This window comes from Rana temporaria, chromosome 5, assembly GCF_905171775.1.
Source record: "Rana temporaria chromosome 5, aRanTem1.1, whole genome shotgun sequence".
Taxonomy (NCBI): Eukaryota; Metazoa; Chordata; class Amphibia; order Anura; family Ranidae; genus Rana; species Rana temporaria.
In genome coordinates, this window is record NC_053493.1 from 352,009,617 (window position 1) to 352,034,167 (window position 24,551).

Here is a 24,551-nt window from a genome sequence, read left to right on the forward strand (position 1 = left end):
GGAGAGCATACAAAGCTAATAAAAGCAAAAAATCGGGAGCAGCAGCAAGACAAGCAAAGGAACCCAAACTGTGGTATTATAAACAGATGGCTTTTTTGCGGGACGAAATGGAAGGCAGGAAAACGATGTCCAGTCTTTCTTCCAACCTTTCCTCCATGCTACCTTCCAGCGGACCTTCCCCAGATGACCACAGCCCTGCAGAGTCGGAGGAAGAGGGCCTGGCTGACAGAGATGCAGATCTGCCACCCTTCGATGAGGAGGTATAGTAGTTTCCTCTATATTTCTGGCGTAAATAATTCTTGGTGGATTAATGATTAGATATTGTAAAAAAAAAACCAAGCTGGGAAAAAGCAAAAAAAAAGGTGTTCAGACAAATAGGTGTCAGAGATGACAACTGCAGGGGTCAGAAGTAGAGTGTATTCAAGTAATAATGAACAGAAAATACTAAACGAAAAACATGAAAATGAGTGTGGTTTTATTTAGCGAAATTGTAAAAAATGTCCTTTTTTTTCCACACAGGAAGAAGAGATCAGCCAGGAGGTGGCAGATCCTCAGGTGTCTGTCAGCCAGGAGGAGGCCGGGGTCAGTGGCAGCCAGGAGGAGGCCGGGGTCAGTGGCAGCCAGGAGGAGGCTGGGCCCAGTGGCCTGCAGCAGGTCCACCCGGCCAGGAGAACCACCACCAGCCAGTCTTCTCCCCCCCAGGTGAGGCCATCAGGCCGAAGGAGGCAGTTGAGGCCTGTGGAGGAGGCAAGCCTCCGCATGATCCAGGAGGCAAGCGCCATCATGAGGGCCCCCCTCAACCCCACAGAGGCCTTCAGTGCCTCATTGGCCCATGATTTAAATGAAGGGGAGGAGGACCAGAGAAGACTGGCAAAGGCCCTGATGAACCAGGTCCTTTGGTGGATGCAGAGGGGCCTGCTGACCCCAGACACTGGGCTATGTGACCCGGCCCGGCTTGCGGAACACCATCCTCCTGCTGCCACATCAACCCCACCTGCAAGACCCCGTGTTCGATCCGCTGGAAGGCTGCCTGGAGGGAAGGCTGGAAAGAGGAGGAAACGTTGATTTTCTGCCTTCCATTTCCTTCCACATAAAGGACATCTTGTTTGTACTACCACAGTTTGGGTTCCTTTGTTTGTGTGCTGCTGCTTCATATTTTTGTGTTTGGCTCCTGAGGCTTGGAAGTTTATCCTTCACCATGTTGGAAATGCAAGTTTGCATATAGTTTGCTATCTATTCTAGTGCTGCCGTTCTTTTTATTTTTTGTGATGACATTTGCCTGAATAAAAGGCTTTTTGCTTTCATTTGAAAACATGTCTATTGTTTGTTATACTGTGGGGATTATTAGGCAGCAAACCTTTAATAAATATACAATGGGTAATTTACAAAGGACACACTCCTTGGGGGGGGGGGGGGACATTTGGTGTGCCAACATGGTTTAATATTCTCTAATGAAACACCAAAAAAAAAAAAAAAAAAAAAAATTGAAAAAAACATGTAAAAAAAAAATATTTTAAATGGTGACATAACTAGAAACAACAAAAAAAAAAAAAAAAATGCACATTCCTTTACAAAAATGACTACTATAAATTATGGAGGACCACCAACCAAAACACACGTCTGGCATAGAAAACATTATTAAAGGATTACATCACAAGCAAGAAATGTGACATTTCAGTATGGGACAACTCTATTGAAATTGCATCAGCAAGAGAACGGGGTTATTCTAGCAAGAGAAGAATTAATAAAACGAGGCTTGAAAATGTGGTTTAGTGCGCCTTTTTAAGACATTGTTCTCTTGCTAGAATAAAAGGTTTCTAATGACGAATGTGCCATATCCCAAACAAACGCGAGTTTTACCTGAACGAGCGCTCCCGTCTCCTCATTTGGACTGAGCATGCGCGGGGTTTTTGTACGCTGCTTTTGTGTACAGACGACCGAACATGTCTGACGGACACGATTCCAGCAGACTGTTTTAAAGCAAGACCAGGAAACAGTTGTTCGTTGGAAAACGGTCTGGCCGACGATTGTTTGCTGGAATTCTGTACGTTACTGCCTACACACGAACGAACATGTCCGCTGAAACTGGTCCGCGGACCAGTTTCAGCAGACATGTTTGGTCGTGAGTACGGAAGGGGTTAACCAGGAGGGGGCGCTGTAGGGTTTAAGTGTGCCCTAAGGGAGTGTTCTTTTTGTGGGGGGGCGTGGCTGTGCTTGTGACATCACTGATCGTCGTTCCCTATGACAGGGAACAGACGATCAGTGTCAGTCTCACTAGGAAGCACGGGGAGAGGTTTGTTTACACTTACCTCCCCCCGTTCTTCCTCTCTGTGACCCGATCGTGGGACACCAGCGGTGATCGGGTCCGCGGTTCCCGCGGGGACAGTCACGGTGCTGAGGACCAGGTCACGAGCGTGCCGCGCAACCCACGGCTGGGCTCTTAAAGGGGACGCACTGTGCCATTCTGCAGACGTATATATGCGTGCGGCGGTCCTCAAGAGGTTAAAGTGATTATCATCTTATAAAACAACCCATTCAATTTAAAATATAAATGAAAGGCAAAACCTTTGTGTACAGATATAAAAAAAAAAAAACATAAATACCCTTTTTCATAAGTGATTACATTCCCTCTGTTCTCAGCTGCAAAATAACTGGGGGGTAGGAGAAGCAACAGTACACTGAGCTACCCAGTGAATGGCTGTGCAGGGGAGGCATGTCAGGACAAGTTTGATCATTGAAGGAGAGCAAGCTAAGTTCCCAGCACAGCTAGAGAACTGACCACGATGTTCAGTGTGGTCAGTTTTTAATAGTAAAGCAGAGGGACTAGCAGAAACACTATGGATTTCACACAAAAGAAGCAATTCAAAGAGGATACTTTTCTCATACAAGTACATGGCACAGCAGGCGCATATCAGGAATATGAAATGTTGGGGTAACAAACACTTTAAGCATTTGGGCGTTCATTTATTCCATGGGCCAGAATTTGAATTTATTCTAGTCATTGAAATAAATGAATACTCAAAATACCCAAAAATGTGTCAAAAGTGTCCGATCTCTCCGCCATAATGTCGCAGTCCCGATAAAAATCGCTGATCACCGCCATTACTAGTAAAAAAAATAATAATAATAAAAATGCCATAAATCGATCCACTATTTTGTAGACGCTATAACTTGCGCAAACCAATCAATATACGCTTGCGATTTTTATTACAAAAATATGTAGAAGAATACCTTTTTAAGTGACAGCTGTTCTACTTTAAAGAGTTTCGGGATAAGGTTGCATTACAAAAAAACAACCCCACTATGTCCGCTTAGAGATCTAACTTTCTTTTCAGAGCACACTTACTCAAATTAGGTGGTGTATGCCTAACAAAAATTTGCATAGCAAATCAATCAGTGAAAGTGCATGCACATTTGTTCTGTGCGAATGGGGCAAAAAAAAAACCTTTTCCATGCCTGTTGAATGTTTTTCATTAATTTAAAACAGAAATTACCACATTTGGCCACTGGATAGCGCAAAGTATCATATACATCTCCCAAAACACAGAAGCGAAGCAAGGAAGAGTAAAAAGAATTCAAGTCAGTGAGATTTGATGTGTTCCCTCAAGCCAATAGGAAGATACAAGCAGTAGGAGAGACAGCAGCGGCTGTTTCAGGTCACTTTGCAGGCGCTATTTTTAGCGTTATAGCGTCTGCAAATTTGTAATGCATTTTTGGTGTATTTGCAGTGTATTTTTTGCAATAATTTTTTTACATTTTTTTTACAGAGTTGCATTTATATGCATTTGCAGTGCATTTAGGGGCATTCCAGTAGAAAAAAATGCAGTATGCTCTACTTTTTACAAATGCATGTGAAAGCACTGCATTTTTCTTGCAAATGTGTATAAAAGCAAACTCGAAAACATATGGTATAAACGTGTCAACAGGTTGAAGGGCTTTGGCTGTGCCACAATTTTTTTTCTGAGGCCTCGTACACACGACCGAGAAACTCGACGGGCGAAACACATCGTTTTCCTCGTCGAGTTCCTTGTTAGGCTTGTCGAGGAACTCAACAAGCTTTCTTTGTGTACACACAGTCAAGCCAAAATCTCCTCGTTCTCAAACACGGTGACGTACAACACATACAACGGCAGGGGAAGTTCAATTCCACTGGCTAAACTCTTGGGGCTGCTTTTGCTAATTTCATGTGTTTGCGTGTTAAATATAAGTTTGGTAAGAGACGATGTGCACTTTTCAGTCTGTTACAGCTTTAAAAATGTGTTATCTCCATTACAAATGCTACTTTTACTCCCATCTCATACTTTAATCTGAGCAAGCGCGGGTTTCTTAGCATACAGACGTCCGAGTTTCTCGTTGAAAACCAGCCCGTCGAGAATCTCGACGAGCCAAATCAGACTCCCGTCGAGGAAATAGAGAACTTGCTCTCTTTTTGGCTCGTCGAGTTTCTTGACAGTTTCCTCGACGAAAATGTACACACGACCGGTTTCCTCGGCAAAAAAATATCTCCCAGCAAGTTTCTTGCTGGTTTTTGCTGAGAAACTCGGTCGTGTGTACGAGGCCTGAGACTCCCGTCGAGGAAATAGAGAACTTGCTCTCTTTTTGGTTCGTCGAGTTTCTCGACAGTTTCCTCTACGAAAATGTACACACGACCGGTTTCCTCGGCAAAAAAATATCTCCCAGCAAGTTTCTTGCTGGTTTTTGCCGAGAAACTCGGTCGTGTGTCTGAGGGCCTGAGGGTGCTCATGTAAGAGAAATGTTCCACCTTTTGGTTAGCTAACAGAACCCTGGACCTTACTGAACAGGTTGATGATCACTGTTAGGATATAAATGAAAATAAACAGCCACATATACTTACATCCCCTAAGTAGCTATATTTTCCCTTAATAATCAGTCGATAAAGTCTTGTACGGTTTTCGTCCTCGAAAGGCATAGACCCACTGAGCAAAATATATGCGATGACACCAAGAGCCCACATGTCCACGGCATTACTGTAAGGTTTTCTCAGTATAATTTCAGGTGCAATGTATTCAGGCGTGCCACAAATGGTCCTCATTGACCATTCTCCACATTTACCATTTCCAGCATTTGCCAATCCAAAATCTGTAACTAATATCTTTGAGTCTGCTCCTGGATGGTAATAGAGAAGATTTTCTGGTTTTAGGTCTCTGTGTGTAATGCCTAGTCCGTGAAGATAGTTTATGCCATCAAGAACCATCTGAAGCACCTTGGTGGCATCCCGTTCTGTGAAGGACCCTTTAGCGATGATTCGATCAAAGAGCTCCCCTCCAGTGGCCAGCTCCATGACCATATAAACTCTGTCATGAGCTTCAAACACTTCGATGAGCTGGATGATATTATGATGGCTGACTCTTCGGAGGATGTTGAGTTCAGATTCGCAGACTTCTTTGCCTTCATTGGCTCGTGTTTCGATCATTTTGATGGCAAATGGTTGCCTGGTTGCTCTATGCTCAACTCTCACAACTCTGCTAAAACTGCCCCTGCCAATTAGAGCCTTAATATCATATCTGAAAGAGAAAATACAATTCTTATTAGAACCTACTATATTAAGGAAATTAAAAAAAGATAATACTATAGCCTTTAATATTAGAAACCCCTTGCCTTCTATATTCCTGTAAACTTAGGTTTTCATGATGTCTTACAGCTGTCATAGCTCATTTGAATTGCATGGAATTTTTCACGTAGGGCGTTGGCCGTGAACTTGGTATGCATACAGACGGCAGAACTTTCTCAGCCAACATACACGAAACTACGTGGTTTTTATGCTCTTTAGCGCCACCCTTTGGGCAACTTCTGCTAATGTTGTCTTATGGTTAGCATTGGTTCGGAGCATGCATGTTTGTACTTTGGATTTTTTTCCGATAGACTTGTGTACACATGATCGGATAATCCGATGGCACACATTTGTTGTCGGAAAATTTGAAAGCATGCTATAAAACATTTGTTGTCGGAAATTCAGAAAACAATTGTGCAATGGAGCATACAAACGGTCAGATTTTCCCAAAAAACTCTTCCATCACACATTTGTTGTCGGAAAATCTGATTGTGTGTACAAGGCTTAAGAAGCATTTCAGGAATGTCGAAATGAGAAAGAGACCCACGTAATGAAGGGAAGAAATAATGATCTTTCCTTACCAAATGTAAAAAAACGTTTTGCCTTTAGTTATACCTTAACTAGGACATTACTGGTGCAGCAGGCCCTAATTAGGACCTGCTGCACCAGTAATGTCCTATGAACAAACACTAGTGCATCTCAGCATATGTACAGTATGTGTATGCTGGTATGCTGGTATGTGTCAAGATATGGCATGCACTAAGGAAACAAGTGATAGCCACCCTATAGGAAGATTTGTAAGCTTCAATGGAAATTCAAAGCATTTTCTTATGGCCATAAAGTCGTAAAAACAAGCTGTTTCCTTCAGTTAGTAAGATATGCATCCCTCCTAAGACAACGAACGCAGATCTGTATGCATGCACCACAAATAAATTAGTATAGTAAAGTATCAATTCAATAAATGGATACTAATTACTCAGGCACTACAGAAGAGCAATAACTATAAACAAAGATTACTGCCATCTAACCTCATCCCCTCCATCCACACACCATATACACACACAAGCATACTCACTTTGCCTTTAGTGTTTGTTTTCAACCTAAACCATCCTGTTGCCAAACGTCTAGGCAGGGCTGGACTGGGACAAAAATTTGGCCCTGGACTTCATCCAGACTGGCCCACTTTGACAGGTCTCTCCCATGGCGGCCGGATAACTCCCACACCGCCCCCCCACCCAAGCCCCCTCCTTCCCTTCACTAGCCACTAGCCATTCTACTTTATTAGAGTAGAATGGCTGGTACTGGTACTCTTATAGGCAGTACCAGTGGGGAAGCTAGACATTATTTCACCTGAATCAGTTTGGTGCCCCCCCTTATGGGACAAGATTAGGCAGAAGTGAGAAACTCCCAGGCCATAGCTGTTGAGTCAGCTATCTGTCCCCTCCCCCCTGCTCCTCTGGTCCTCCCCCTGCTTCTTTGCTCCCCCCAGGTGAGCGCTGCGGGAAGGAAGAAACAGAGGAGCAGAGGGGGGGCGGCGGTCCGCTGTCACTGAAGCCGGCCCACTGAGCTATCGGCCCACCGGGAAACTCCCTGTAGTCCCAATGGCCAGTCCATCCCTGCGTCTAGGTGCCCTTTGCTTTTGCTCTGAGCTGTGAAGATGAATAGCCTCCCAGTGCCTGCATCTAAAGAGGTCAGTGGAGTTTGTTTTGAAGCTCGCTTTCCACTTGGTAATAATATGTAAATAGTTGATGTCCAGAGCCTGAATACAGATGCATTTTAAGTGCAGGGCAGAGCTCCAGTCCTCAATCACCATGATAGTTTTTAAACAAAGGGCCCAGCCATAGGCGTGTGCACATTGTGTACTGGGTGTGCCCAGGCACACCCTTATTACCCCATGCACATTAGTGTTATCACTCTGTGTAGCAGCAGGAACATGGGAAAGATCTCCCTCTTACTGCCTCTGCCATAAGAGAAGTGTTTATGCTCTTCTCTTTCACTGTACCAGCATGCAGATCAATGTGCCAGGGTCATACATATGTAGACACATACACACATGTTTGTTTAAGCTTAAGGGTGCACACCCTAATGCAATAGGCTGTGCACACCTATGGGCCCAGCAACAATTGAATGCTTCTCCCCCCACCAAGCAATTTATACTTGTTTTCCTCTTTATTATTATTATTAGGATTTATAAAGCCAACAGTTTTTTCAGCGCTTTACAGCGTTAGGGCAAACAGTACCATTACAATACAATTCAATAGAGGAGGAATCAGAGGACCCTGCTCGTTGGAGCTTACAATCTAAAAGGGAGGGTCAAGTGATACAAAAGATAATAACTGAGGTGGATGGGCTGATGAAGAAAATGAAAGTACAGTTGTTAGGTGGGGACAGGATAGGCTTCTCTGAAGAGAAAAGTTTTCAGGGATTGTCTAAGAGTGGATGGAGTTGGAGATAGTCGTACAGATTGGTGTAGGAAATTCAAAAGGATGGGAGAGGCTTGGACGAAGTCCTGGAGGTGAGTATGGGAGGAGGTGATGAGGGAGCTAGAGAGCATTAGCTCCCGCCGCTCTGTAGGAGCTTAGACAGTGCTAAGGTCTTTCTTCCCATTCCTACAGTATATGACAGCGTTTTCTCTGATGAGGGCACGTGATGCATGGCACAACATGTTAGGACAGAGACTATAGTGACATCACGTGCTGGATGCCGGAATTAGGATGCAGCTTTATCTGTGTCTGTCACTACATGCCTGTTATTGCTGCTTAAATGTGAGTGCATTTATTTGGAAACATTTAATAAAACAATTATTGTGTCGTACTACACTATGGCGGGCGGGTTTCAATTTTGAACATCCATGTTTCACCTACTTGGAATAGGAGCTTTAAAGGGACAACACCTAAGTGATTCATTAAAGGAGACGCTAAACCCAAGAGGCCTACATACCCCCCAGAGTGGAAAATGCATGTTTTGTCTGCTGGTGGTCTATACTGGAGGTGAGATTCCACCTTCAACAAATGTGGTGTGGTGGTTTTTAACTTTCTGTCAAAGTTATTTACTGCACTGGGATTCGGGGCACATAAAAGCAGAAGGAAAATCTATTTGTAGCTCGGTCCCCTGTTGCTTCTTCTCCCCCAGCTCTATGCAACTGAGAACAGAGGGAATGTGATCACTTTATAAAAAAGGGTAAAGTGGTGTTTATTTTTTTATTTTTTTATAGCTTTACACAAATATTTTGTTCTTCATTTCTATTTTAAAATGAATGGGTTGTTTTACATGGTGATCGATTACAATCACGTTAAACATCATTTCATGTTCAGTGTATTGGTCTATCAGAAAAATGGTCCTCGGGCATAAGATTCCCTTCTCTAGGCTTCTGTGAAGACAAAGCAGTGCTATGTATGACTTTTATAAGTGTTGATTAACTCAGCTAAATGAAGATGTAAATCAGCATAAGTTATGCATGACAGCTCTTGCTTTTATTATAATTTACATAAAAAGTTTATATTTAGAACATGAGATGCTGGAAAACTGCACTTGTCTGGACTTGTATAACCAATCCATCAGATAAATATTCTTTCTTCTGTCATTATTCATATACGTTCATGGTTCCATGACTTAGGAACAGAAAGAAGAAGAAGAAGTCTCAGTTAGGTGACCCGAGACATCTTTGTGTTACCATTTGACAGCACCACAGCATTTCTGATTGTTGTGTGAAAAATGTGCAGGTGTATTATGTAAGCGCAGGGAAAGAGCAATGCATATGTATTACTTACAATTAGTTGACTCTGTTAATGGGGCATAGTAATAACCCTGGAAGTTCTCCTATTGCAGTTACTGATATTCACCACAAATAAGAAAAAAGTGCAAGGTTTTTGAGCAGGGGCGTACCTAGTGCATTTGGCACCCGGGCGGATCCTATATCTGGCACCCCCACCTTAAAATATAAAAACACCCACTGTGCCTCTTGCATACCCCTGCATCCTCTTTGTCACTACTGTGTACATTACACAGCATCGCACCTCTGGACCCCTTTATATTACACAGCCCTTGTTCCTCTGACCCCTTTACATTACACAGCATCCTGCACCTCTGGACCCCTGTACATTACACAGCACCCTGCACCTCTGGACCCCTTTACATTACACAGCATACTGCACATCTGGACCCCTGTACATTACACAGCACCCTACACGTCTGGACCCCTTCACATTACACAGCACCTTGCACCCCTGGACCCCTTTACATTACACAGCACCCTGCACCTCTGGACCCCTTTACATTACACAACACCCTGCACCTCTGGACCCGTTTACATTACACAGCACCCTGCACCTCTGGACCCCTTTACATTACACAGCACCCTGCACCTCTGGACCCCTTTACATTACACAGCACCCTGCAAGTCTAGACCCCTTTACATTACACAGCCCTTGTACCTCTGGACCCCTTTACATTACACAGTCCCTTACACCTAAGGACCTCTTTACATTATACAGCACCCTGCACCTCTGGACCCCTTTACATTACACTGCACCCTGCACCTCTGGACCCCTTTACATTACACTGCACCCTGCACCTCTGGACCCCTTTACATTACACAGCCCCCTGCATCTCTGGAATATATTATTATATTATATAATATAGAGCAATATTGCGTATCAAATTGAACAAAGAAGCATTTATTGATTCTCAAGCGAGCTTCCAAAAGAAAAATGACATATTATAATTACAGATTCCACTTTTCTTTCTTCTGTGGCAGTATGAAAATAATCAGATGAGTTGTTATGAGCAACAAGAACACTTCTTTCAGTCAGTTTGATAAATGTTGCAAAGGATACAAGAGATTTCAGAAAAAGGAACATTTACTATTAAGGGCATATAGCAGAAAATAGGAGGGACCGACTGGATGTAGGAATATTATAATTTTGCCTCAGGAACCACTGGCAGGCTCCAGGCCTCCATCAGGCTAGCATGAACCCACACTCCCATAAAGAACAACATTTCGAACAGTCCTCTTGGCCATATTACACACCCAGCCCCTGAAACTGTTGGGTCTCAGATACAAAAAATGTCCCCCATGTTTTATCCCCTACCTGACTAAACCAGGTACATACTCACTCCACCAGGAATAGGCAACAGACAAAGTAAATAAGAGTCTTCTTGCTTTTCTCTATTGAAGTGCGATATTCACCAGGCAATACATATTGTGCAAAAATGGCATCCATTCCATGCCTACTTTCAGGCAAACCTTGCTTTCCCTAAGCATAGCTCACTATGGAGAAGGTTTCTACAGCATTCCTCAGCCAGGGAAGGCTGTAAAGTGGAACTAGGCCGCAAAAGGCCCTAGGAAATCTTGGGTGGCCAAAACAGAAAGACTGCACTCCCTTGCCTTCAGGACACCTGTCACTTTTCCATACATTTTATTACAGGGAACTGTGCCTCACTCAACATCTTAGGGAGAAACAAAAGATGAAAACCCTTGATTGCTTTCTGGAGGGAAATCCCTCTTGAGTGGTTTGGCCCACTCAAACTCTGCCTCCGTGCTTTCCCAATCTAATGGCAATGTTCTTTATTTGGGAAGGTAACACATATCTACCCCTGAGGTTGAAAGCCTCAGCCATAAGCACCTTAGAAAGGATTGGGGAACCCACTCTCAGGACCTCTAAGGAAATAGACAGCCTTGGCACCAAAAGCAAGACTTTTGTCAGTCCCTGTAAACTCTCTTCCTTCCATAATACCATCTGGCTCTCATTCCACATGGGAATCAAATCCTGAAGATCACTGAAGGTCACCTGTCGAAGTAAAACCCAGAGCAGTGGCGGCTGGTGCTCAAAATTTTTGGGGGGGCGCAAAGGAAAAAAAAATTGCAGTCTCACTGTGCCCAAACGCAGCCACTGTTACATGCCATCAAACGCAGCCACTGTTACATGCCATCAAACGCAGCCACTGTGCCATCAATTCACACCACTGTGCCATGCCATTAAACGCAGTCACTGTGCCATCCATTGTCACCACTGTGCCATGCCATTAAACGCAGCCACTGTGCCATCCATTGTCACCACTGTGCCATGCCATTAAACGCAGTCACTGTGCCATCCATTGTCACCACTGTGCCATGCCATTAAACGCAGCTACTGTGCCATCCATTGTCACCACTGTGCCATGCATTGTCACCACTGTGCCATGCCATTAAACGCAGCCACTGTGCCATCCATTGTCACCACTGTGCCATGCCATTAAACGCAGTCACTGTGCCATCCATTGTCACCACTGTGCCATGCCATTAAACGCAGCTACTGTGCCATCCATTGTCACCACTGTGCCATGCATTGTCACCACTGTGCCATGCCATTAAACGCAGCCACTGTGCCATACATTGTCACCACTGTGCCATGCCATTAAACGCAGCTACTGTGCCATCCATTGTCACCACTGTGCCATGCATTGTCACCACTGTGCCATCCATTAAACGCAGCCACTGTGCCATACATTGTCACCACTGTGCCCATTGTCCCCACTGTGCCCTGTAAATTGCGTTCCCCCCCCCCCCGGCACTTACCTTACTGGTTTTAGGCATCCACGTCCCACGATGTCTTCTCCCGCTCTCGATGACTGACAGGCGTCTCAGCCAATCAGGTTACTGGTAGCCAGAACCGGCCAACCTGATTGGCTGAGACGCCTGTCATCTTATTCAAGGGGCGTACAGTCTGTGCGCTCCGAGAATAAGCTTCAGGGCTGTATTGGGAAAGCCTATCAGAGCCGCTGGCTTTGATAGACATTTCCCTACAGCCAACCAGATGGCGTTATTCAGATGGCCGGACATTGAGCGCCGACCATCTGAATAACAGCTGCAGCGGCGAAAATAACATAGATTCGTGCAATGCATGAATCTATGTTATTTCACTCAGTGGCGGTGAGAGCCAGAGGGGGCGGCGCTCCAGCGCCCTCTATGGACGAACCGCCACTGACCCAGAGTAATTGCCACATTACACCCAAAGATACCGGGGCGCAGTCTGGGCAAACAAGTAAAACCAATTTCTGATTGGCAGAACGACAAACTGCCCAATCTAGGGAAAATGTATACCAGTATCTAAGAAACATTCACCACCCCTGCACTGCTTATTTCCGCAATGGTCTTGCGAAAAACAACACCCGCACCCATTTTCCTTTGTGGTATTTCTCGGTCACCCTTTTATGAGCAAGGTGCTCCAATAAACTTCTTGAGAATGTCCAACTTTCCTGCAAGTTTTTTGTGCTATAAACAAAAAAAGAGTAACAATTTTTAAAAATATCTTTTACTTTTTGCTATAATAAATATCCCAATTTAAAAAAAAAAAATGTTTTCCTCAGTTTAGGCCCATATGTATTCTTCCACATATTTTTGGTAAAAAAATCACAATAAGCGTATATTTTTTGGTTATAGCCTCTTCAAAATAGGGGGTAGTTTTATGACATTTGTATTAATATTTATTTTTTACTAGTAATGGTGGCGATCTGCGATTTTTATCAGGACTGAGACATTATGGCGGACACATCGGACACTTTTGACACTTTTTTGGGACCATTGGCATTTATACAGCGATCAGTGCTATAAAAATGCACTGATTACTGTAAAAATTTCACTGACAGGGGAGTGGTTAACACCTGGGGGTGATCAATGGGTTAACCGTGTTCCCTAATGTATGTTCTAACTGTAGGGGGGATGGGACTGACAAGGGGAAGAGATTGATCGGTGTTCATACATTGTATGAACACACGATCAGTCTCCTCGTCCCCAAGAGAACCGTGATTTGTGTGTTTACACGTTCTCGTCACACTGCCCTGCCACCTGTCACACTGTCCCCGTCACACTGCCCTGCCACCTGTCACACTCCCCCCCTGTCACACTGCCCTGTCACCTGTCACACTGCCCATCCCACCTGCCACACTGCCCATCCCACCTATTACACTGCCCCCTCTTATGGGGGTCATTCATAGCTGAAGCATAGTAACTGTGTTAACTGTGCTTCAGTTTGTTAAAGTGTACACACATTCACCTACCATGAGGTACATTGTTATTTTTCTGGAAGACAAATTCAAGACAAAGTAAAAAAAAATCAGGGAAATGCACAATTAAAACTTCTGAAGGTGCCCAATAACAAAGCAAATCTTATCTTTTTAAAGCGGGGGTTCACCCTTAGAGGGCACTTTTCCCCCTTAGATTCCTGCTCGTTATTACTAGGGGAATCGGCTATTTATTTTAAAATATGTGCAGTACTTACCCGTTTACGAGACGCATCCTCTCCGTCGCTTCCGGGTATGGGCTTCGGGAATGGGCGTTCCTTCTTGATTGACAGGTTTCCGAGAGGCTTCCGACGGTCGCATCCATCGCGTCACGATTTTCCGAAAGAAGCCGAACGTCGGTGCGCAGGCGCAGTATAGAGCCGCACCGACGTTCGGCTTCTTTCGGCTACTAGTGACACGATGGATGCGACCGTCGGAAGCCTCTCGGAAGGCTGTCACTCAAGAAGGAACGCCCGCTCCCGAAGACCCATACCCGGAAGCGACGGAAGAAGATGCAGCTCGAAAACGGGTAAGTACTGCACATATTTTAATATAAATAGCCGATTCCCCTAGACCGAACGAGCAGGAAGCTAAGGGGAGATTTTTTTTTTTTTTTTAAATGGGTGAACTCCCGCTTTAAGTTCATCTCCACTACAAAGGCAGAAATGTATTTACCTAATGTAGTCTATGCACTAAGTTAAAAAAAAAATCTGCGTGCAGCCCCCTAGCCTCCTTTATACTCACCTAAGCCTGATCTCAATTCAGCAATGTGCATGAGAGCAGAGGCGATTTTGTCTCTCTCCTTCTTCATTGGCTCAGACAAAGCAGCAGGAGCCATTGGCTGTCAATCAAAGTCAGTGTGGAGGGAGCGAGGGGGCGGGGGGAGGAGCCAGGAGAACCGGTGGGAGACCCAAGAAGAGGAGGATCGTGGCTATTATGTGCAGACCCATTGCACAGAGAAGGTAAGTGCAACATGTTTATTATTTAAAAATATATATATATTTAAACCTTTAGGCCTCATGCACACTGGACGTTAAAATAACATTATAAAAACGGCAGCAGCTTTGCAATTAATTTTTTCAAAGTTTTTGCAATAGTGTTTTTCAACGTTTTTTTTTTTTGCGTTTTTCTGCATCAGTGTTTTTTTGTTTGTTTTTTTTAAGAATTTTTTTTTTTTCAATGGATCAAAAACATTAAAAAAAAAACATTAAAAACCGCTGGTGAGCGACGTTTTTGAGAGTTTATCGACGTTTATCAGCGTTTATCAGCATTAGAGCATTTTTACAGCTGAAAAATGTCTCTCAGAACCCACTAGTTTTGGGGGTTTTTTTATTGCTCAAAAAAGCCACTGCACAAAACTGCTGATAACAGCCTATGTGTGCATGGATACATAGGATAACATGATGGAGAGTTTAATGATTGTAGAAAAAAGCATCTACTGGCAAAAACAGCTGCTGTAAAAACATCAAAATGTGTCCAGTGTGCATGAGGCCTTATGCCGCGTACACACGATCATTTTTCGGCATGAAAAAAAACGACGTTTTTACAACTTTATCACTAAAAACGACGTTGCCCACACACCATCGTTTTTAAAAAATGATGAACAAACCGCGGTGACATACAACACGTACAACGGCACTCTAAAGGGGAAGTTCTATTCGCCTTTGGGATGCTTTAGCTGATTCCGTGTTAGTAAAAGACGATTCGCGCTTTTCTGTCTGTTACAGAGTGATGAATGTGCTTACTCCATTACGAACGGTAGTTTTACCAGAATGAGCGCTCCTGTCTCATAACTTGCTTCTGAGCATGCGCGGGTTTAAAACGTAGTTTTAGCCCACACATGATAATTTTTTACAACCCGAAAAACGACATTGTTTAAAACGACGTTATAAAATGCAGCATGTTCGAATTTTTTTTTTTTTTGTCGTTTTTCAGAAGCCGAAAAATGATGTGTAGCCACACACGATCATTTTAAATGACGTTTTTCAAAAACAACGTTTTTTTCACGCCGAAAAATGATCGCGTGTACGCTGCATGAGAGTGCAATGGGCTTTATCTGGCTCCTGAGTGTTACATAAGCTCTTATTAAAGAGGAGTTCCACCCAAATTTGGAACTTCCTCTTAACCCACTCCTCTCCCCCTTACATGCCACATTTGGCATGTAATTTTTTTGGGGGGGAGTGGGGGCTTCAGGAAGAGTGGGACTTCCTGTCCCACTTCCTCCTTCCTGTAGGCGACTAAGCTTAATCGCCTACAGGAAGGGGCTGCTGTAGGCGATCGCCTAGGACACGTCACAGGTCCTAGGCGATCTCCTGGCCAATTACACGGCGCAGCGCTGGGCCGCGCCGCTCGCGCATGCGCAGTGGGTGCCCGGCCGTGAAGCCGAAAGCTGTCACGGTCGGGTGCCCACACTGAGAATGAAGACGCCGGCCGGGGAGGGGGGGAGAGGAGCGGAGCCCCGGCCGGCGCGTCGCTGGAGCGCTGGAGCAGGTAAGTGTCTGTTTATTAAAAGCCAGCAGCTACACTTTTTGTAGCTGCTGACTTTTAATAAACATACAAATTGGCTGGAACTCCCCTTTAAATACCATGAACTTATTATTGTTCCAAAAACTGGCCCCTCATTAGACTAATTATTTACACACACAGACAAAAAAAAACTGAAAAAAATAAATGCTATAAATCATTAGTACACAAGTACTAATCACATGCACAAAAACAAAGAGCACTAAATGAAAAATATTAAACTACAGTAAACAGACCCCAAAAATCCACACTTACTAAATAAAAAGAAAAAAGTAGATTTTATTTTTAAGAAAATTTTGACTAATTGGCTCAGTGAAGGAGACGGAGAGTTTCTGCTCTGGCAAAATTACCAGAAGTGAAATCTGTAATTTTATTATTATTGTCATCTCTATTTTCGGCACAACTAGAATGTTGACTTTTGAGAATGTTGCAGTGTTTAGGCTGCATATACAAAGGTATTTAAATCAAGCATTTAGCACTCCATCAGACATTGCAGAGCGTACATATGATTAGTATTGGTCAATGACCTGTTACTAACAAGGGTCTAGGTGAAATGTTTGAATAGCAGATCACTGTGTTAAAATAGACACTGCATGCAATGTTCCCTGAACCATTAACCAGCCATAAATGCTTAGCAACAAATGCCAACAGATAAACTTATTACAATGCTTGCTTAGCATGTGTTAGATTATTAGAGGCATTTGAGGCAAGTTTCTTTCACAGCTTTCCCTGTAAAACAAAAATCAGTACTGGTTAAAAACCAAAAAGGGGTCCTTGACAAGTTTACATTTTCAGGTCCTATCTTTGATAGACATGTGTGCTGACGATAAAATGTGTTTGTTTTTAGTTTCATTCATCTTTTTTTTTGGGTCATTCTTAATGATTGCAATTCGTATATTTGAAAATTCATAAATTTGAAAATTCATAAATACGTCAATTTGAAAATTCAAAAATCCGAAAGTAAGAAAGAAGATCTGAATATTAAAAAGAATAACTAACTAACTATTAATAACTAACTATTAAATTATAGATATAGGAATTTCCTTTCAATTTTAACGAATACGAATTTATGCAAAGTCACAAATTATCCAAAATAACAAATGCTGCATCTATACGAATGGAACGTAACAAATGAATAATAAAGAATAATAAAAAGTTTTTATTATTATTATTATTGTGATTTATTATTATTAATTCATTACGTTCCATTCGTTTAGATAAGGCATTCGTTATTTCGGATGATTCGTAATTTCGGATAAATTTGGGTTCGTTACGTTCACTAACAGCCAAATTTGAAAGGAAATTCCAATACCTATAATTTAATAGTTAATAATAGTTACATTTTTTTTTTAGATTTCAGAATTTTCAGGTTTTCAGATTTTCAAATTCAGAATTTTCGAATTTACAAATTTTCAAATTTGCGAATCTTCGAATATTTGGAAAAAAAAATTTCGTTAATTTTGGATATTTCCAAATTAATGAATTTGTTGAAATTCATTAAAAAAAGAAATTCGGAACGAAACAAATTGCATATGTCTAATCTTCGGTCACCAAAGTTATTCTTTGCTTGTATACACATAACATGTACAGTAATTATACAGCGTGATTAGAGGTCTGCCATTTGCAGAGTTAGAAAAATTACTTTGTAGGATTAATTGAGAGACTGCCATGTAAAATGTACTATGTACTAACTGGTCCATTGTCCATGTATTAACTGAGGACCTTTCTTTAGAAGATTTCTTTAATGGCTTTCTCTGAATACGTAGAAAAGCACTTGTAAAAAACTCCTGCAAAATGGTGTGTGACAGACATTCTCGGTCGAAAAATCACCCTTTTGTACCCAAGCCTATACAAAATATGACAATTTGTCACATCAGCAAAAATAATATTTACAGCGCCAGAACAAGTTATAACTAAGGCCTCGTACACACGACCGAGGAACTCGTCGTAAATTAAACATCCTTTTCCTCGACGAGTTCCTTGTTAGGCTTGTTGAGAATCTTGACAAGCTTTATTTGCGTACACACTGTCAAGACCAAATCTCGTCATTCTCAAACGCGGTGACGTACAACACGTACGACGGCACTATAAAGGGGAAGTTTGATTCCACTGGCGCCACCCTTGGGGCTGCTTTTGCTAATCTCATGTTACTGCGTGTTAAGTAAAAGTTTGGTGAGAGACGATTCACGCTTTTCAGACTGTTACAGCGTGACAAATGTGCTATCTTCATTACAAACCCAACTTTTACCGAAGGCACGCTCCCATCTCATACTTTATTCTGAGCATGCGCGGGTTTCTAAGCATACACACAAACTTGTTTCTCGTCGTAAATCAGCCCGACGAGAAACATGATGAGGAAATTGAGACTCCCGACGAGGTTCTCTTTTTTTCTCGTCGAGTTCCACGACCGTTTTCCTCGGCAAAAAAGCTCTGCCACCAAGTTTCTTGATGGATTCTGTCGAGGAAAACAGTCGTGTGTACAAGGCCTAAGAGTAATTGTAATTATCTCCTGATTTATATCATGGTCCTTGATAAGTGTCAATGGGGCATGAGCTTTAAAGTGATTGTAAACGATCACCTTGTAAAACAACCCATTCAGTTTAAAATAGAATGAAATGCAAAACATTTTTTGTATAGATATTAAAAGAAAGAAAAACAAATACCTTTTTTCCCTTTTTTAGAAGTGATCACATTCCCTCTGTTCTCAGCTGCATAAGAGCTGGGGGGGGGGGGGGGGGGAGCAGCAGCACACGCTTCCCAGTAAATGGCTGTGCAACGGGGGCGTGTCAGGACAAGTCTGATCATTGGAGGAGAGCATACTGAGACCACAGTGTGCTCTCCTGCTTAGTGTGGTCAGTTTTTAATAGGAAAGTGGACTAGCAGAAATGACAGGGATTTCACATAAAGGGAAGCAATACAAAGAGAATAGACTTGCTGTTTGTAGTTGGGATTATCACAAAGTTGGAGAAACCCAGGTTAAGTAAAGTAGTGTTGTATGCACACAGGCATCTGTTATGCGTTGAAGTTGGTTGTGACAGATGTGTGGTAAAAGTAGTGCACCTTAAATGTAAAATGATGTTGAAAAACGGTTGTGTGTACTCTTTAACGAGGGGGGAAAGAAAAGTGCATGCTCAGAAGCAAGTTATGAGATGGGGAAATTAGCATAAGCAGCCCAAAGGGAATGGAATTTTGTGTGTATGCAAGGCAGGCTTGAGAGGAATTACGTCGAGAAAAACGTCGTTTTTTTCCATGACATGAATAACTGTCGTGTGTACGTGGCATAAGTCTTAGGACTAAAATGGAATTTTAGTTTTAGTCCCATTTTAGTCTTCTGCAATTGTTTTAGTTTTAGTTGTATTTAGTCGACTAAATCTCCAGTACATTTTAGTCGACTGAGCCTAGGTTCACACTGCTGCGAATTCAAAATTAAATTGCGGCCAAAATCGCGGCAAAATCGCAGCCGCGAAATCGCGGTAAAATCGCACATTTTACCGCGATTTCGCGGCTGCGATTTTGCCGCGATTTCGGCCGCAATTTAATGTAAATCGCGGCCCGAAATCGCAAAAAGTAGTACAGGAACTACTTTTTGAAATCGCAGATGCGGCATCGCACTGATTAGGACAGTGCCATTGCCGACAATTGCCGCCGATTTGAGATGCGATTTGACATGTCAAATCGCATCTCAAATCGTTCCAAATCGTACCCAGTGTGAACCAGGGCTAAAACTAATTTTAGTCGTCTAAAATCTATTGTGGGTGTAGATAAATTGTAATGCATTAGTTAAACATTTCTCTACAATTTCCAAACTCATTATATACTGCTGGAGTGAAAAATCGAATATGTTATTATTCATGGGAATTGAGATATGAACATGCACTACAGAACAGTGTTAAATTTGAAGTCAAATTTCTATTTTGTTTTAGTCTGAGGCCGCGTACACACGATCGGTCAAAACCGATGAAAACGGACTGAAGGACCTTTTCATCGGTCCAAACCGATCGCGTGTGGGCCCCATCGGTCAGTTAACCTTCGGTCAAAAAATGTAGAACTTGCTTTAAAATTTAACCGATGGATTGGTAACCGATAGGTCAAAACCGATCGTTAGTATGGAAAACCATCGGTCAAAAACCCGTGCATGCTCAGAATCAAGTCGACGCATGCTTGGAAGCATTGAACTTCGTTTTTTTCAGCACGTCGTTGTATTTAACGTCACCGTGTTCTGACACGATCGGTTTTTAACCTATAGTGTGTAGGCACATCAGACCATCAGTCAGCTTCATCGGTTAACCGATGACAATGGTCCTTTGGACCGTTCTCATCAGATGGACTGATCGTGTGTACGCGGCTTTAGTCTTTTGACTAAAATGTCATTTTATTTTTAGTCATATTTTAGTCATCTCAATTGTTTTAGTTTTAGTCGTATTTTAGTCAACTAAAATGTTTTAGTAGTTTTAATCGCCAAAATTAACACTGGTTGAAGCAATGTGAACTATGCTTGCGTTAACCTGTCCTTCAACCTTCATATGCGCAGGCGTTGCAATCTTCACTTGCTCCGTATAGCCGCCTTTGAGCTGCAGAGTATGGAGTTCACTGTATGGCAAGTACAACTTAACGCAATGCAACACAGACCCATGTAAATGCTCTCCCTGGGTTGAATATTACTGATTTATTTTTAATAATGTGAGATTTTAGAGCTTTTTATAAGGGAGTATTTTAAACCAATGTTCTTTGATACTACAAAGTGAGTCAACAAATGTTTTCCATGACACAGTAGTTCATCTGTTGTGTCCCATATCTATTTGTATGTTGTATGCAAGAAGGGTGAGTTTTGTTGCCTAAAAACATGTAATTGTCTAAGTATATTCAATATCAACTCACACCACAACTTAGGGGCAGATTCACATACAGGAAGAATTTGCGCCGTAAGTTACGGCGGCGTAGTTTATTTCTGGCGACGGAATTCAAATCGGCGGGTAGGGGGCATGATTCATTTAAATGAAGCGCGTCCCCGTGCCGATTGAACTGCGCATGCTCCGTTTCAAAATTTCCCGCCGTGCTTTGCGCAAAACGACGTTGCACCGATGTCATTTTTTTAACTTAGACGTGACTTACGTCCATCCCTATTCACAGACGACTTACGCAAAAAAAAAGAATTACAATTTTGACGCGGGAACGACAGCCATACTTTAACATGGCAAGTCATCTATACGCCACAAAATAGCAGCTTTAACTATATGCCGGAAAAAGCAGACTAGAGACGACATAAGAGAATGCGACGACCGCGCGTACGTTCGTGGATCGTCGGAAAAAGCTAATTTGCATACCCGACGCGGAAAACGACGCAAACTCCACCCAGCGGACGCCGAAGTATTGCATCTGCGATCCGAAGGCGTACGAAGCCGTACGCCTGTCGGATCGAACCCAGATGCCGTCGTATCTTGGTTTGAGGATTCAAACTAAAGATACGACGCGGGAAATTTGAAAGTACGCCGGCGTATCAGTACTTGCTCTGTGAATCTGCCCCTTAGTTTGTTGATTGTGCATTTTTGTATTCTATGTTAGAGCCAGTTCACACAGGGGCGGCACGACTTTGGGGGCGACTCGGCAAGGCCATCTCAAGACAACTTCAGAGGCGACTTGCAAAATGACTTCTGTATCGAAGTCAATGCAAGTCGCCCCGAGTCGCCCCCAAAGTCGTACAAGAACCTTTTTCTAAGTTGGAGCGACTTGAGTCGTTCCTATTTGAACGCTTCCATTGAATAGAGCGGATCGCAACTTCTCAGGCGGCTGACGAATCACCCCTGTGTGAACCGGCTCTAATTGTAGTGTGTACGCATTGTAATAACATGTATTATATAATTACAGAATAGACAAAGATGAAAGGGTATGCATCTTAGCATTTAAAAAGCAAAAGTAAACTTGCACAAAAAATATTCAATCAAATAAATACTCATCTGAGCAGTCACATGTTCCATTTACACACTTTGTTATGCTTCTTAAAAGATGTTGGAGTGCATGAGCCCATACTTATAACGTTTTTCAATCGACCTGTGTCTGATCCCAGATCTACAATTCATAACTGCAGTAAGAACGTACCTGGCTATAACTCTTGGGTCAAACTTTGCACGGTACCTGGCGACTTGAATATTCTTTACCTCCATGTCCCGATCTTTTTTGGTTTCCTCTTGTATCCCCCAGAATTCAGCTTTGCCTTTTACTGGCTCGTTGCAGAACTGGACTGGAACCATTGCACGGATCAGTTTGACATAGTAAGGGTTCTTCTTTAATGGAGGTTCCATAGACTCTGGGAGCACCTTACTGCTTGCTCCACACCCCATCTCAGGAGGATAGGGGTCTGAAGAGCACAGCCAGAGGACAGGGACCCATCACACATCCAGGTAACCGCACACAAAAAAGGACAGAAATTCTCATGAGCAGCTTATTGTATCCTCCTACACTCCGAGCTCAGCCCCTTCTTTGTGACACAGACATGTTACTAAGGGGAGGCAGTCTAAGAACAACATATATCACCTTAGAAAGACATTAGTAAGGGCTTTTTGTGGCTTACAAATAGTTCTGGCTTTATTATCCATTGCATAGTTGCAGAATAAATTGTACTTGTCTATACAAGTTGTTTTAGACTTTCTCTGCCTCTACATATGGCAGTATGTGGGCAGCACACAGATTTAAGGTTGAGAAATAATCTGCTTGAATATCAAGAATGCAATAGTGAGTCCATGAAACTCTGCTATTACCAAAACAATCGTATTCCCCATACACATGAGTGGAATTTCCGCCAGCAAAAGTCTGATGTGAGCTTTTCATCGGAAATTCCAACCGTGTGTATGCTCCACCATTTCCGCCAGCAAAAGTTTGAGAGCAGGTTCTCAATCCGTTCGTCTGTGTGGAATTCCGACGGGAAAAAAACGCATGCTCGGAAGCATTGAACTTCTTTTTTTCGCCTTGTCGTAGTGTTGTACTTCACTGCCTTCTTAACGCTCGAAAGTTCAAGAGAACTTTTGTGTGACCGTGTGTATGCAAGCCAAGCTTGAGCGAAATTCCGTCATAAAAAAACATGCAACTTTTTTCCAACGTAAATTCCACTCGTGTATACAGGGCATTAGTGTCTGGCAGACCTAATGCATAAAAATGCAAACATGTGTCCAAAAATGAAATAAATCATCCGTGAATAATATGAAGAATATAAATGAACAGCAAATTTGTCAGAAAAAAGTCCTTAATGGAAACAAAAAAAGTCCTTCCACCAGTGAATATGAAAAGAGAATTCCGTATTAATAAGTGACAATCCACAAAGAAGAGACCTCCACCAAACGAGTGTTGAATCTGCTTACCAGATTCCCGGTGGTCTCTTAATTAAAAGAAGACCCCAGGTAGCATGAAGATTTTAAACTCTGCAGAGTCAAGGCTTGTAGGACAATCAGGATAACGATCTCGGTTGCACTCCCGTGTTTAGAGGATACGGTGACCATACCACATAAAAAACATAGGAGGCCACAATAGTGTAAATCCGTAAAAAAATTAATTTATTTAAAAACTTATAACAAAAACACACTTACAATTTAGCAGTGTTTGACAGGCTTATCAAGTTAAAGCTCCGGCCAGAAGCAGACCAAACAGCCCATCAATGGTGTGGAAAAATGCAGTCAACGGGGGGTGATACCGATGTAGATGCACGTTCCGCCCGACCTGGTTTCGCGACAAATCGCTTCCTCTGGGGCACAGGCAAAACACCGAATCACCCCCCTTAAATTAGCAAAAAACGCCAGTGTGGGAGGGGCTGACGTCACCAGCCGCACCTGCGCATGACTGGATGATCCAAGCCTCATTCTGGGACAAACCAGTGCTAGTGCGCATGCGCTGGCGGGACGTGTGTCAAAAACGCTTCTAATGGCGTTACTAGGCTCCTATAGTGCACACATCGCGGCGTATATACAATAGAATCCCGCAGCGTAACATCAAACAGCTGCGGGAAACATAATCTAAAAAATCATCGCTGGGACGCAGGGATATCCGCGTCACGTGACCACTCGCGACCACGTGACACGTCGGCGGCGTGATGACGCGACTACCGGAGGAGCCCTGCGTGCCAATGTAAATTAAAAACAGACACTCTGGATGGAGTATGCCAGCCAAGCCTCGTTTTGGTGAAAACCAAGGGAGCTGATCAACTGGTCGTGTCACAACCAATCAAGCAGCTCCGTTGGAAAAAAAAGGGCTAAACAAACGCTCCAGAGACCGGATACAACAGGGGAACTGAAAGCTACAGCATGAACTAGTAGCCGTGTTCGTCCACTGCACGGGCATAAGTATGCTCATTAAAAAATGAGATAAAATAAATTAAAAATAAAGCGACAGGGTCAGCATGACAATGCACTAAAAAAATATACAGATTAAA

The 24,551-nt window shown here is 42.8% G+C and overlaps 1 protein-coding gene across 1 annotated transcript in view; it reads right to left on the reverse strand.

Annotated features, from left to right (window-relative positions):
* LOC120941257 (serine/threonine-protein kinase H1-like) overlaps positions 1-22,534 on the reverse strand; it is a 34,999-nt gene extending 12,465 nt beyond the window's left edge. The window contains exons 1-2 of the mRNA XM_040354570.1: positions 22,232-22,534; positions 4,856-5,525 (exon numbers count right to left, since the gene is read on the reverse strand). Coding sequence (XP_040210504.1) covers positions 4,856-5,525; positions 22,232-22,473 — 912 coding nt within the window. The 5' untranslated portion in view covers positions 22,474-22,534. The remainder of the gene's footprint in view (positions 1-4,855; positions 5,526-22,231) is intronic.
* Positions 22,535-24,551: the final 2,017 nt, after the last annotated feature.